Source organism: Nematolebias whitei, chromosome 9, assembly GCF_014905685.2.
Source record: "Nematolebias whitei isolate Nwh7 chromosome 9, NemWhi1, whole genome shotgun sequence".
NCBI classification, from domain to species: Eukaryota; Metazoa; Chordata; class Actinopteri; order Cyprinodontiformes; family Rivulidae; genus Nematolebias; species Nematolebias whitei.
The window spans coordinates 21,076,336-21,092,997 of record NC_056506.1 but is presented as its reverse complement, the minus strand read 5'-3'; the positions used below and the strand labels follow the sequence as shown (position 1 = coordinate 21,092,997).

The 16,662-nt window shown below is 38.0% G+C and overlaps 1 protein-coding gene across 1 annotated transcript in view; it reads left to right on the top strand.

The window, feature by feature from the left end:
* LOC119415002 (microtubule-associated protein 4) overlaps positions 1-16,662 on the top strand; it is a gene marked incomplete in the record, with an annotated part of 124,149 nt that overhangs the window by 81,317 nt on the left and 26,170 nt on the right. Inside the window, 2 exon segments of the mRNA XM_037682125.1 lie at positions 13,491-13,849; positions 14,402-14,593. Coding sequence (XP_037538053.1) covers positions 13,491-13,849; positions 14,402-14,593 — 551 coding nt within the window.

The window sequence follows — 16,662 nt, the reverse complement described above, 5'->3', positions numbered from 1 at the left end:
CAAAACTTATTTCTAACATAGATAAATCTACAAAATTAGGTACATTTGTTGGCTTATTTGGGTCACTTTAGTACACCTTATAAAAATGGAGCCCTACAGTGTTTTAGATCTGACTGTATATGATAAAAATAACATTGTTCGTATTCTAGCGAATTCTGTTGGAGCCTGCCGTGACTGCAAGATGATTTACAACTAAATCAAAGACCTCTAAGTTTTGTCACATTCAACCAAGAAAAAAAAAGCATAATTGTATCAGTTTATAGAGCTGTCAAACAAGCTAATTTTGTTTTAGAATAATGTTCATCCAGTATGCGTACAACTTTGATTGGATTTTATGTTGCACAAAACAAGTCATTTTTGTGCATCATAATGGTAAAATAATGAGGCAGCTTGCTGAAAACCTGGAGATGTTCTGTTTCTTTCTGTCTTTCATATTTTAAACCGATCCACTGTCAAAAATACGGGAAAAAAGGATTTGTTGACTATATTCTATGAAAATTTGCAAATAGTGCCCAAAAAAAGTATGAGTTATTCATTAAAAAGCCTATGTTTTGTACAGTTTTAGCAGACAACCCAAAAAACTTCTTTTTTTTTTTTTTACATTGACACAGTTGATACCTTACTAGTTAACCAACACACAGAAATGATGGAGTCTTCTTCCCTGTGCCTAACTATGGCTGACCGTTGCAGTACAACATAAAAAATAGAAATTAGAAAGCGGTCGATCCTGTAAACTGTGCCAGTGGGAGACACAAAGGGTCTCCATGTCTGTCTGTAAATCATATTTCTGATTAATTGGGGCTGTTTGTCTCTCTGTCACAGAGACTGTGTACTGTAGAATGATTAGGTGGTTCTCAGCCTGCAGTTTCAGGTTGCATGAGTCATTATTCCGATGTTAAAAGTGCAGCAATCAAGTGCCACAAACAACTTGTTCATGAGCCATAAAATCACCACTTAGTTAATTTGTATGTATAAAATTAAAGCCCAACTGTATATTACTATTTTTTTGTGCATACATCATCTTGAAAACATTGACACAGCATTTTCTTTTTAGTAGAAAAACTATAAACACAGTTTTTAGTGCAGCCCATGTGTTTTTTCCCCTTTTTTATACAACCATCAAAGGCAGGCGTGTTATGGAATAGCCTCTGTCCATAAAAACACGTTTAACTTAGAAAGCATTAGAAACGTGTCTTTGTAATAATCCTTACTGTTGATAAGAGTCACAAAGACTCAGTACATTTCAGATTTTACAGAAAACTAGGAAAACTAAAATCCATCCATCCATCCATGTATCCATCATCTTCTGGTCACGAGAGTCACTGGTGCCCAAATCAGCAATCACTGTGTGAGAGGCGGGAACCCTGGACAGGTCTCCAGTCCATCACAAGGACACATGGAGACAAATGAGACAAACAACCATTCACTGTCTCACTCACACCTAGAGACAATTTAGAGTTACCAATCAGCCTAACATGCATGTTTCTAGTTTGTGGGAGGAAACTGGAGTACCCGGAGAAAACCCACGCATGCACGGAGAGAACATGTAAACTACATCCAGAATGCCCCCCACCTCAGCCGGGATTTGATCTGGCGACCTTCTTGCTTAAGTGGCAGCTCTACCAACTGCTCCACCATGCTGTTGCAAAGACTAAAATCAGTTTTCATACTAATAATATACAACAGAAGGGCTGACAAAGAGAAGTCTGAATGAACTGCTGCCTTAAGATCAATTCAGTTCAGTTCACTTTACATAGTGCCACGTCACAACAGAAGTTGTCTTAGGGCACTGAACAGAGATCAGTGCAAAAACAATTGTCCATAAATTTCAGTAACACTATTTTAAAAAAGAGAGGCAAAATTCTTCTAAAACAAAATCAAGACTGATGAGGTCACACCGAAGATTAGTGAAGTTGTTGCAGCTAAAAATAAAAAAAGCTTGTAAGTAAAGGGGCATGGGTGTTTTTTCATGTACTTTTCTGTTTGGCCTTAGTTTTTGTCAGATAACAAACGACACAAGGTATTTGTCATGTGCTGTTTCTTGTTTGAGATTCACATCAATTTAATGGGGTAGAGGCAGGCTTGCCGACCTGGGACCAGAAAGTCGCAGGTTCGACTCCCAGCCATTCCCACATATCACGGTGTCTCCTAGCAAGACACAAAATCCCTAACTGCTTCCCAGACGCTTGTATAGCTGCTCCACCTGGGTGTGTCCCAAGTGTGATGGGTTAAATGTAGAGAGCTAATTTCACCATTATATGGGAACACACAAAGATGACAATCTCAGATTTCCTTTCCTTCCCTTAAAAACATGATCATTTATATTTTTAGGATGACGTATGCACATTTTCACCCTGTTAATGCATTCAGGATAACAGATAGAAGTGAGTTGAGAAGGCAAGATTACATTTGATTTTGTTCACAGTTCCTCTTGGTGTTATTCAGGTCTCTGTAGAGAGAACTGCAAAAACATTTCCTGAACTAGTTCTCACAGGAGCCAGTTTTGGGTGAAGCTGAAAACTAAAACTATGAGATGATGAAAATAAAAGAACAAAACAAAGACAAACATCTGGCAGTTCTGAGTTAAGACAGAACTGAGATTACCAGAGATTTATCGGCTGCTCGTCTTCTTCTCTGGTCTGAGTGTTCTGTCCATTTTAGCTGCTTCCATCCAGAGCAAAAAAAAAAAAAAAAACTCACATCAGCAGCCGGAGTGGAGGTCTACAGTCTAGTTCAGGGCTTTTCAACTGGTGGCCCACTTAAGTCTGGCTCACACATGAGTTTATTAACTAAAAAATAAAATAAAATCAGACCTTGAGGACAATCACATGTTTAAAAAGTTTGTAATGGCAAATAATTCAGTCAGAGACATAGACAGTAACTGGACTGTACTTATATAGCGCCTTTCTATTTAATCAAGATACTCAAAGTGGTTTACAACACAATCATTTCTCATTATTTGTATACATGTTTCTTGAAATTGAGAACACAAGAGGCCGAAGAAAAATATAAGAAGTATAAAAATAAATTAGTAGAGATTATAAGGAAACACAAGAAGGAATATTATAGTGATTTATTAAATAAAAGTAATGGAGATATGAAAGCAACATGGCGAGTAATAAATAGTGTTCTGAAAAGTCATAAAGCAAAAACAGGTATTTCACAATATTTTTTGAAGGATGGCGATGAAATCCATGATGAAAATGAAATTGTAAATGTATTTAATCATCATTTTGTGAACGTTGGATCGAGCCTTGCAGCTAAAATACCAGAAGTAGACAATAATGTGAACCATTCAGTTATAGGTTGTGACAACAGTATTTTTCTTAATGGAACTGACAAAGAAGAAATAATGAATGTTGCAAAAAATCTTACAGATAAGAGATCAAAAGACTGGGTGGACATGGATATGATGTTTGTAAAGGACATAATGAGTCATGTTATCGAGCCGTTCACATATATATATGTAATTTATCATTTTCAAAAGGACTATTTCCTGACAATATGAAAGTAGCAAAGGTAGTTCCTCTCTTTAAAAATGGTGATAAATGTGTGTTCAATAATTATATACCAATATCCTTATTACCACAGTTCTCAAAAATTCTAGAAAAACTGTTTGTGACCAGATTAGATAAATTTATTACTGAACAAAACATTCTAAGTAGCAGTCAGTATGGGTTTAGAGCAAAAAACTCTACATCAATGGCTCTCATGGAATTAATAGAACAAATAACTACTGCTGTCGATCAAAAACAATATAGTGTTAGTATTTTTGTTGATTTAAAAAAAGCGTTCGATACTATTGACCACACTATTCTCCTTGAAAAATTAAATAAATATGGTATAAGAGGACTAGCATTACACTGGGTATCTAGCTATTTGAAAGATAGGAAACAGTTTGTACAAATAAATGGTGTAAGATCTGACCTCTGCAATATCACATGTGGAGTTCCTCAAGGCTCTGTACTTGGACCAAAGTTATTTATTTTATATGTGAATGACTTAGTGAATGTATCAGGACTCCTCAAATGTGTCCTTTTTGCAGATGACACCACATTTTTTTGTTTGGGTAAAGATGTAAAATGGATGTTGGAATTGATGAAGACAGAATTTGATAAAATACAAACTTGGTTTAAACTTAATAAATTATCATTAAATTTCGATAAAACTAAATACATGATATTTAGCAACAAAAAGAGAACTGTTGATGATCCATTTAAAATTGAGGGTGTTGAGATTTGTAGAGTTAATGAGATGAAATTTTTGGATGTAATCATTGATGAACAGCTAACATAAAAAAATCACATAAATTCTGTAAGAATAAAAATATCTAAATCTATTGCAGTACTGTACAAAGTCAGGGAATTATTAAATGATAAAGCTCTGTACATGTTGTATAACACAATCATTGTTCCACATTTAATCTATTGCATTGATGTTTGGGGGAAAGTGTGTAAAACATTTACAAAACCTGTTTTTATTTTACAGAAAAGAGCTGTAAGAATTATCACCAGAAAGCATTACAGTCACCCATCAAGCACATTATTTTATCAACTGAAGTTATTGAAGTTCCATGATTTAGTAGATTATATTATTTTATCAGTTATGTATAGGGCTCAAAATAACACATTACCATTAAATATCCAAAGAAATTTTGTTAAAAGACAAAGTTTTTACAATCTTAAGGGGATAGAGATATTTGTCAAACAAAATTCAGAACTAGTCTGAAGGGAAGGTCTACCTCAATCCAAGGAGTTGGATTGTGGAATGGTCTAGAGAGTGATGTGAAAAATGCCAAGTCAATGTGTACATTTCAGAAAAAGATCAAAGCTGAATTGTTAAAAAATATATATAAAGTAGCTTAATGTGTTTTTTTGTATTAGAATTAGAAAAATTAAAAAGAGTTATTCATTTTGTTCTGTTACTTGAAAATTATTGTGATTGAAATAATTGTTTGAAAAAAAGGGGCAGATATAATAAGATTTTTTTCTTCTTCTGCTGCCTTTCATTTTAAATCTCTTGTATTTTTTATATTGTTATGAAATTGTTTTGTATTTTTTAAAACTAATAAACTGTATACCATACCATACCATTTACCCATTCATACAGCACTTTACTACATCTCTACTACGCTAATTGAACAAATCATTCTAAAGAGACTAATCAGTGCAATTCTGTTTAAGTGCCCATCTCAATTTTCAACGTTTTCATAAGCCTACAGAAGTATGCTTTAAGAAATATCCCCTTCACTGGAAATATTGTCTTACATGACACAATGCAAGGCCAAGTCAGGCATCATTCTGTGACTTCTTCGGTAAGGTTGCTCACTGCAATCACTACTACAACTACTTAACCAGTCAGTGTTTCCTTCTTGTTTGTGTCAGGAACAACCTCTGACTCATGGTGTCAGTTTACAGCCAATAACAGACAAGGGGTTGAATAGACTAGTCGATTCTAGGACATCTTGCAAGCTTTTATATTTCACGTTGACTAGTCGCAGTCACCACTGCCTGCCCCACTGTTCCCAGTCCTATTCCACCCAATCCATGTGGTGGATTAAATAAAATAAAACTAAAAACAATGGGGCGGTAGCGCTGTCATTTCTAACATGGCCGCGCTTGGCCCAAGCCAAAATAATGTGCTGGATACGCGGGCCGAGTTGGTGTCGTGATTTTGATTGCATCAGCGGACGTGCGCGACTGACAATCCAGTTTGGATCACCACCAGCCACGTTGACCGGCCGGTTAAAAGAATGACAGAAAAGTCCAGATGGATGACTGCCAGGGACCCACCTGAAGCTTACCAGCCGCTGTGTCAGCGGACGCGCGGGGCCGACGACCATTATTAACTATAAAAACTATAATATAAGGTGCTCCACCACCACCCGCCCTGCTGCCCTCAGTTCCATTCCACCCAATCCACGGTGGTGGATTAAATAAAATAAAACTAAGAACATTGAGGTGGGTGGTGGTGCTTTGCTGTTCTTAGCCTTGTTTTTTACATGCCGCACATCTTTCACTTTTGCAGCTTTATAATAGTTTTGGTTTTCCTATGACCTATTTGCAGTATGATAAATGGTAGGAGCATAAATACACCTGATGTTTTGTTCTTTCTTTTTTTTTTGGTAAATAATAAATTACGTTCATTTGCAAATTTATTTATTTATTTTTTGCGAATATGATATAGCGTCTTGAGTTCCTATAACGTCATCGACTAGTCAACGTCGACTTTTATCAAGTAAAAATGGACTTTAAAAATTATGTAGTCGTTCAACCACTATAACGGACTTCAACATAAATGCCAACGCAAACTTGACCAGGGCATTAATAAGAACAACCCATTTCCACTCAGAAACATCGTAAACAGAAACATTGCGCATATAATTTCCACAGGACTACCCAAGATGCATTGCAGCTCGCACTTTCTCTTTGGGACTCCCTCAAAGAGAGAACTTGGTGAGTTTGAGGAATATAAAATAAAGTTAAACAGAGACGCATATCTTTGTTTTAATCTGGGACCTACAAATATCCCTGTTTTGGTGTTAATAATGTTTATTTATAAGAATTCAATTAGCAGAGACATGAGTCGAAAGGCTGCACGCTCTCGTGGGGGCTCGCTGTTTCTCCCTCTCCAGCTGTTCTGGGAGTTCTGATAAACTGATCATATCAGTGTGTGATCACCTGCGGATCGGAAGAAACTACAACAACCAGATTTATTACTGGGGGAATATTGATGATGATGCACAGCAGCTTTGTAGTTAGGTTAAAAATAGTTAACTATAAATAGGATGGATTAGATGAGTTAATTAATTTTAGTAAATGACATGAAGGAGACGATTGATCGCGCTCACTTTTAGCCCAGCTGAGTTCTGCTCCGCCTCTTTTGGTTCTGCTCAAAACTCACACCTGAGCTGTTGGCCTTCAGTAACTGTGGCCCTCTGAGCAGTTAAGTTGAATAGCCCTGGTTTAGTTGCTTTGTAGTTGATGCAGGATGTGATTTTATTATTATGATATATCTATATATCTAATATTAGAATGTATTCTTTTGATTCTCGTATTGTTCAATAGAAGTGAATGCCAAGGCGAACTGCTGAGTCAGCTGTAAACATCCGGGGTGGTAGAATTGTTCAGTCAGTAAAGATTTTTTTTGTTCTATAAATAAAACTGATTTAAATGGTGCATATAGTCTCTGTCAGACATCAGTTATTACACCAACACAACACATTGCAGGGGGTTTTAAACATTAAAATTCATGAAACTTAAAAACTCCTTGGAGCGGCTTTAAGAAACAACTTCCATCACCGAGGAGTTTTCATTAACATTAGTTTAGCATAATTGGGATGGAGCTGACTTCATTACAGCTACAAAGTCATTCAGGAGAAGGAAAGGAGTCCAGCTGGATAGTGATCCTTTTCCTGTCTCCTGCCTGCCTACAAGTTGTCAGATCACACACGGATCACAGTCTGATTTGTTCTGCCATTTTATCTAGTTTGGTGGTGCAGGTTAAATAACAAACTTTAAAAATGTCCATGTTGTGTAAGCGAGGCTATACCTCATCCTCTTTCCCCCATTCTTTGTGAGATCTGAGGGAAATGTACCAGCAACAAATTGGCATGAATTCCAAGGAGGCAAAGCAGCTTTTGCACAGACAGCACAGCACAGAGATCTGGGGTAGAGGAGCGGCATACCGTGGTCCAGCCGGTGTATCCGTTATGTAAGATATGTCTTGGTGGCAACAAAGAGGGCCCTGTCTCTTTCTGCCCCCACCTTTTTATCCCTCATCCCCACGGTCTGTCCTTTACCATCAACTTCAGAAACCCTGTGACCGACCCCGTCTCCTCATATTTCCCCATTTTCTCTTCCACTTTACTCACCCCTTTGTGTTTGGGCTCATCTCATTAGTCAGCTATTGGCAGCGCTGGTGCTGCCACATAATATGATCTGCAGCTTCCTGTCAGGACCACAGAAGTCACTTGAAAGTGTTGTTTATTGTCCTGTCTCATGCTGATTAGCACAAAAATTCAAGCACATATTTTCCCCATGCGTCACCATCAAAGACAGGTGATCATATACTTAAACGTTTCTCTGAAATTGTCTGTTCTTATAATATCTCATGAAAATGCACTTGTTTGACTATAGCCACCTAATTAGATCTTTCTAGCACATGGGGTCTTACCAGTAAAGAGCTTGCAGTGTGCTGATTTGTAAATCCTTTCATTCTTTCGAACACAGCAACAAGTTCTTGTTCTCAAGTTTTTGTTTTTTTCAGCATAAAATTCCCCAAAACAGCTGCCACAATTCTTACTAAAAGACAGACATTGCAAACAAACTGTTCTCACAGCCTCAGCTCCACATTTGATTCAAGTTTGTTGATGGTAACTTCCATAATTAGTGCCATCCTACATTTCCTACATCCTACATTTCACCTTGTTTGCTCAGATCACGCCTGAACATTATGTGTTCTCCACTGGTGGGATAGTCCTCTGATCATGTGATTCACAATTACAGAAAACTTCCTGATGCATCAAAAGTCAAGCATTTTAAATTGCAACACTTATTTTTAACACAGCTTGGAGTAACTGTAAAAAGTGTTCTTGTCAGTTTCCGCATGAGTTTAGCTGTAAATGACTTGCAGAGGAGAAAGACTTTTGAAAGCATGTACAACTCATTGTCCAAACTTTAAAATGTTTTAAAAGAAAACTGGCAACGGAAAGAGTCTTAAAGTTGACATGATGAAATTGTGTGCTTTTGAAACAGTGTGTTCACCTCGTCCGTCAGTGCTGGAAATGACCCCACTGACTTGGATTTAAAAGAGCCATCATGTCACCACTGTGAGTGAACTCTTACATAAAGCGACGCATTAGACCAAATGGGTTGTCCTGTTTACCAAGCAGACCCAGAATCATCTGCTGCTACGACCTACATAGAATCTTCCACTTGGATGTTCAAATCTATAAATAACAGAAGTGTAGAAGCAGCTGGCAGCAGATGTGATATATTTTGTTGGTGAAAACTCATTAGAACTGCATGCAAGGTGTCTCTTTGGTTAGTCTCTAGACTTTATTCAAGTTGATACTGAAGCATTTTCAGGTCAGATGCTCAAAGATTTTGTGAAATAACTGTAAAGTGAAAAGGGAGCTTAAGTATAAAAACAGGGAATATCATATAATCAGGTGACTAAAGCATTTGGTTTATGCTTGGCTTTTAGCTAAAAGTAGGACAGCTTTTGGTCCTCCGTCATGGAGCGAAGTGAGGTATTGGAACTACCCTCCATCTGTCCGTCCATTATGTGAGCTTGATAACTTGGAAATAAGTGAGGTACCAACTTCCATTTTGGTGTGTTGCTGCACCTAGACATAAGAAAGGTTCCTATTGAAAATTGGGTTGCTACATCAAAACCCAAGATGGCTGCCACTATGTATATAGGTAAACCAACCACCCTAATCATTTGAAGAAACTTATGTTTTCTAGTTTTTATATTGCTTTTAAGTATAGTTTCCTCAAGTGATTGGGTCAAAAATAAGCAACGTGTCAACTTCCATTTTGTGTGTAGCTATATCTTGGTGTAAGAAAGGTTACTGGGGCCGAGATGGGATTCATTTCAGTTCAGTTTATTTATATAGCGCCAAGTCATAACAGAAGTCATTGCAGGACTCTTAACAGAAACATTCATATATAAAAATAATAAATTAACACTATTTATCTGAGGAGCAGACCGCAGAACTCTCATCTTGAGCAAGCATGAAGGCGACAGTGGAAAGGAAAATCTCCCTCATGAGGAAGAAACCTTTAGCAGAACCAGGCTCAGGACAAGCGGTCATATGCTTCGACTTAACTTTACCTAATGGAAGCATATACAAGGTAAATAGTATTAGTCCAAGCACTGAACCTTGAAGAACTCCATGACTAACTTTGGTGTATGATGAAGATTCATTATTTAAATTTACAAATTGGAATATATCAGATAGATATGATTTAGATAGGGATAGAGGAAGGGCAGCCAACTTGGGACTAGAAAGTCGCTGTTCGACTCCCAGCCATTCCCACATGCCGTGGTGTCTCTGAGCAAGATACCTAATCCCCAATTGCTCCCCAAGTGCTCAGTAGCTGTCCACTGCTTCACCTGGGTGTATCTCATGTGCGATGGGTTAAATGCAGAGAACTAATTTCGTCATTGTATGGGAACATACAATGATGACAACCTACAGCACTTATACTTACTATCAAACATTGGGTTGCCACACCAGAATCCAGTGGCCATGTTGGATTTTGGCATGGCAACCCAATTTTTGACAGTAAGTAACTTACATTACCTGTTCAATTTCAGTCCAGAAAACACTCATCTTGAAAAGTACACGCATTCACTATTCAAATCATTCAGGTCAATAATATATTTGCCCATATCTGTGCATGTCTTCATTTATCCGTGGTGTTAGTAAAAACCATTGGACAAATTATAATTAAACTTTCAGTAAGTAATCACTGAATATGCATGTATAACTGATTAACCTTTTGAGTTAAACTGCTTCAAGATGGCTGCCACAGTTAGCAAACACAAAACTGTCTAACTCTTGCAGTTTTAAAGATACTGAGCTAAACTTTGGTGTGATAGTAGTTAAGGGTCATTCTCAACACACACTGAGGGTTAACACAACGTGTGAGATCTCACATGAGAAATATCTTATAAGGTTTGGTGAAAACAATGATAACTCTGTTCCTTGTCATCAAAAAAATAAGCATAGCTTAAAAGTTTGGCATGAAAGATGGTGGGCCTTCACGAACCGCAAGGCATTTAATTTTATATAGTATCACAAATTATTCTCACAAACCAAAACCATCTATTTTAGATTAACTGGTATGTAATCTGTCCCGAGGTGTGAGTAAGAGAGTGAATGGTTGCTTGTCTTGTTTATGTGGTCATCATCTTATGGATGTATGGATGTATGTATGTATGTATGTATGTATGGATGTATGGATGTATGGATGTATGGATGTATGGATGGATGGATGGATGGATGGATGGATGGATGGATGGATGGATGGAACCTAAATGAGTTTTACACCAGGTTAGTCAAGTCAAGTCAGATTTAGTCAGATTTATTTATAGAGCACATTTAAAACAGAAACTGTTACCAAAGTGCTTAACAAAAATATCACAACATTAAATAAAAAGTAGCAAGATATATTTACAGCACATGGAATAAAAATATAAAACCGAAAACATAATTAGAAACAATGAAATACTAAATCAGATCTGATGACCTTGTGTTAAATAGAAATAATAACAAAAGCATAAACAGAATCAGCATCAATGAAAAACTAGATCTAAATCCGATCACCCTGTGTTAAATGTCAATGAGTACAGGTGTGTTTTTAGGAGAGATTTAAAAGCAGAGACTGAGGTGGCCTGTCGAATGTTGATGGGCAGATTGTTCCAAAGTTTAGGGCCCACGACTGAGAACGCTCGATCTCCTCTGAGCTTCAGCTGGTTTTTGGTACGACCAAAAGCAGCTAGTCTGATGATCTCAAAGCCCGAGAAGGAGCATAAGGCTGAAGAAGGTCAGAGAGGTATGATGGTGCAAGGCCGTTAATGCACTTGAATGTCAGCAGGAGAATTTTAAAATCAACTCTGACACGCACAGGAAGCCAGTGAAGGGAGGACAGAACTGGAGTAATGTGCTCAAACCTGTGAGTTCCTGTTAGTAGCCGAGCTGCAGCATTTTGTACGAGCTGGAGACGTGAGAGTGAAGCCTGACTGACCTCAACATAAAGTGAGTTACAGTAGTCCAGCCGGGTTGTAATAAATGCATGGACTAGTTTTTCAAGGTCGGATCTGGACAGAACGGACTTAAGCTTTGCTATCTGCCTTAGCTGAAAGAAGCTTTTTTGTAGCACAGAGTTGATCTGTTTATTAAACTTAAAGTCCGAGTCTAACACTACCCCGAGATTGGTAACCGACTGCTTTAAATGAAGCTGAAGGGAGTGCAGGTTTACAGGATCAGTGACAGTGGTAGACCTTGGGTTAAACACAATGACCTCAGTCTTCTGATCATTAAAACTCAAGAAGTTCGCAGCCATCCAAGTCTTGATGTCATCAAGACATTTTAACAAAGGGTGGATGGAGCAGCAACTGTTTGGTTAGACATTATCTTTACAGCATATAATTTTTAAGATTATCTCTTTCAAATGGACAAACACAGATAGGTTTTAATAATAATGGCAAAAATCATTGCAGTTCCCAACTTTGTTAAATTATGTAACTTTTTGAACAACACTGGTAAATGTGCACAGTGGCAATGTGATTTACTGTATTTCAGTAACAAAATTACAACAGTGAGATGCTCATTCTCAGCTCTATTTTATTTATAAAATGTATTGTGTGTTTATAGACAAAATTATTTTTATTTACTGTTTTATCATGCACTTTAACAAAAAGATAATGACCACATCATCCAATTTCAGATCCCACCATCAGGTTTTTACTATTAAAAGTTATTTTATCTTCATTAACACAGACTAAATATGCCCTAAGAATATGACAGATTTATTTTGTCCTCAACATTTACTAGAAAACAAGTTATTTATCTTCTACGTGTCAGCATTTTAACACACAATATACTTTTTAATTTTAATTTTAACTAAACTAGATGGGAATATGAGAATGGAGCCAATTATTTAGGTCATCTGATGGTAATCTGTGTGGAATCTGTTGTGTTTGTGGCTCATTTATGGCTTATGTGATAATTACTGTTTATAAGCCACCTGTTGACAGCAGCCTCATTATTTAACATCTGTCAACGGTGTTTGTTGCGTTGAAGGCCTCGTCAAAATTCTGGCCACGAAGTGGTTTGAGATCGTCAAGGTGAACGCGCACGGCTGGTACTGCATTTCATGCTGTCATTCTTTTATAACGAGCTATTTTGCGAGCAACTTTTGGTTCATTTTAAAATGTATAACTCATTTGTGTTCCTTAAGCCACAAAAAATGAAGTATTGCAATCAACAACAGTAAATCAGCAGCTGAGTCAGTGAGGATTCAGCTGCTCTGCACACCTGTTTGTATCACGTAATCATCCTGGATTTGTTCAAATCATGACCGTACATTTTCTAAACAGTAGCCTTTTGTTTGCCAGAAATTAAATATTTAATATTTTTGCATAATAGAAAGTAAACAACCAAATTGTGCTGCAAATTCAAGTATTTAAAAAAAAAATATTATTATTGCTCCAAGTTTTTCGTTAATGAATTGGCCTTTTTAGGTAAAAATATTTTATTTAAAAAAGCATTTTCTTTTAGTGAGAATATAAATTCTGAATTTCTGTTCTGATTCACAGGGTATTTTTCCCATTTTATACCATGAAATATGATACAGCACATTCAGCTTGTTCTTTCCTTAAGATATATACATGCCTCCTTATATATTCTAATGTTTATCAAATGTTGTCTTGTTAAAATAGGTTGTCAATAATTGATCAACTTGTTTTTCTTGCAGTGAATCTTGACAATAAGGACAAGCAGGGGAAGACAAACGTTGTCCCCAGCAAGCCAGACAAGCTCGACTCCTCAGACAAGAAGGAAGAGCAGCAGAAGGACAACAACGCTGACAAAAATCAAAAGCCCGAGAAAATCCTCAAAAATGAGGAAAAGGTGGAGATGATAAACGCAGAGAAAAACGACAAGGCCAACGAGAAGCCAGAGAAGGTGGACAAGCCAGAGAAGACGAACAAAGACAAGAAGGAGGAAGAGAAAAAGGGGTCTGAGAAGAAAGAGGAGAAGGGAGGAAAAGGAACGGCCAAGTCTCCCACAGGCAACGGCAGCAAGACTGTGGCGAGCCCTGACGGCAAGAGCAAGGTGAGTGTCAGAAACACACACAGTGCGCGCTGCACACGTCCTGCACAGATCCTGCACAGATCCACACAGATCCTGCACAGATCCACACAGATCCTGCACAGATCCACACAGATCCTGCACAGACTACAGCAGAAGATCCATTGGTTTCACAAACGCTCTTATCTCTCCATGGTTTCTACATCACACACATTTTCACCCACAGATAAGGTTTGTGATATTCAGATAGCCGTGCTTGTTTGCTGGATCTTCAGTTATGTGCATGAATGATTTCCACATCTTTGAGCTGCTTCACACTTTGTTTTATTTGATACTTTTGTAATGCTCAGCTCATAAGCTTTCCAAGGTGCGTTTAATTTGCTAATTAAATTTGATCATTTATGACCTGTTTTATGATTGCCATATGGTTACTGGCTGTGCTGCCATATCACGCTGTCGTTTATCTGATTTTAGTGCTGCTTCCTTTCTCTGTGTCTTATTTTGTCTCTTTTTCATCCCCTTTGATGTTTTTTTTTATATTGCAATCATGGCTTCTTTTATTTCATTTGTCACCAGCCTGATGTGGGTTCAACCAAATCAAACTCGGCCAAATCGCGTCCATCCACTCTCTCTACCAATAATGTGGCCAACTCGGCCAAACGCCCCTCCCCCACCACAGCTAATAAAAAAAGTCCCGCGCCGAAGGCGACCACACCCACCGCTGCCAAGCGTCCGCCAACAGCAGCTGCCCCCACCAAGGCTGCCAAGGTGAGTTCACAACACAAATGGGTCCCCTTTGTGCAAGCACGATGATTGTAAAGGTTGTTCAGTACAGTAGTCCCTCACTTCTTCGAGGTTCAACTTTCGCAGACTCGCTCTTTTGCCGTTTTTCAAAGTAACATTGGACTTGACACACAACTGGCTGATGAGATGAGATGCACGATCGGCATGGATTTTTATTTTTTTTTTAGAAATTATTTAAATTGATTTAGCACCTGGGCAGCATGGTTGCGCAACTGGTAGAGCTGCTGCCTCTCAGCGAGAAAGTTGCCAGTTCAAATCCTGGTCCGGGGGCCTTTCTGGGTGGAGTTTGCATGTTCTCTCTGTGCATGCGTGGGTTTTCTCCAGGTACTCCGGTTTCCTCCAACAGACCAAAAACATGCATGTTAGACTGATTGGCAACTCTAAATTGTCTCTAGGTGTGAGTGAGAGAGTGAATGGTTGTTTGTCTCATTTGGCTCTGTTGCCTCATTTGCACTGCCCCTGATAAGCCCCAACTCTGCACAGCCCACCACAGAAAGAACCCTTTTGCACCAGTACTTTAGCTAGTATATTTAGCTGATTTGAGGCTGATTCAGGACCTCTTTTCGTCCATGCTTCTCTGGTGGGACCGAGCAAGCTTAGCCGAGCTGAGTTCAGACCAAACGTGAACGTATGACTCTGATTGGTCAGGGGGAGGAGTCACTGGATCTCAGAAACTTTTCACAGAGCCGCCATTTGCAATTTCTCTGAATGTGGAGCAGCGGCTGGATCTATTTTTAAGATTTTAAAAACAATAATGACAACGCCGTGTTTAATTCTGAAGTCCAGGCATATTTTGTGTTTGGTGACCGACTATAAAATTTGAGCGAGCGGAGTCACTGCGGAGGATCATACGAGCTGCCGAGCCGTTGAAGCCCGCGAGGCCGAACCCCGAGCCCCGGCCTCGCCTGCTCACAAAGGCCGGATTTGAGCCCTGGCAAGCGGGAGGACCGGGATGGAGGGACGGAGGGTGGAAACGTTTTATTTTTTTACATTTTATGTATAAAATATAAAAAAATTTTATCAGTGAAGATTAAAAATAAATAAACGGTGCCGACTTTATCGTGAAATCCTGTTTTCCCGTTGATTTTATTAAATAATCTGTTAATTAAAGTTAATTCAACTGAAAAATTATAAAAAGACAAAATTACTGAATCTCTCATATTTCCCTCTAACATGTTTAAAGAAGAGACACAGCTTTTGGTTCAACATTATTCTAACCCACAGATGTACAAATCACAAAACAAGCATTACACTTTAAATTAAAGCTTTAAATCAAAGCTAAACTTTAATTCAAAGCTAATTAAAAATAATCTTTATACAAGAAACAAAACCACAATGAGTGCAAATACATCAAATGATGAAGAAAAATATAGAATTTTAAATATAGATATCCTGATGCATGCTCAATAATCCAGGTAGAAAAATCAAAAAAAGTTAAGTCTGGTTCTCTGGACGTTCAAAAAGCAAAACAAAAAAAAGTAGAAATGTTTCTTCTTTCTTCCGAAAGACTTCTTCAGTCTGAGGAGCTGTATTCAGCTCAGTCTCTTAAATAGCCATGAGCTGAATACAGCTCCTCAGACTGAAGTATTTCGGATGAAAGACGAAACATTTCTACCTTTTTTTTTTCTTATTTTGTTTTTTGAACGTCCAGAGGACCAGACTTAACTTTTTTTGATTTAAATATAAATGTTTTTGTAGAATCTGGTTCATCAGATTTAATTCAGTTCAGTTTATTTATACAGCACCAAGTCACAACAGAAGTCGTGTCAGGACACTGAACAGAAATATTCATATATAAAATAAGTTAACAGAAACATTCATATAGAAAAATAATTTATTATTATTTATCTGAGGAGCAGACTGCTTTGATTTTAACTCATTGCAGAACTGTCATTAGCAGGACTTGGATTCTGGACACGCATCCAGAATCGGTCCTAAAGTGCAGGTGCAAATCCAGGCTGAGCTGAGCCAGGCTGAGTAGGGGTGTGCAGGGCTGAGCAGAGTTGGGGCTTATTAGGGGCAGTGCAAAAGGG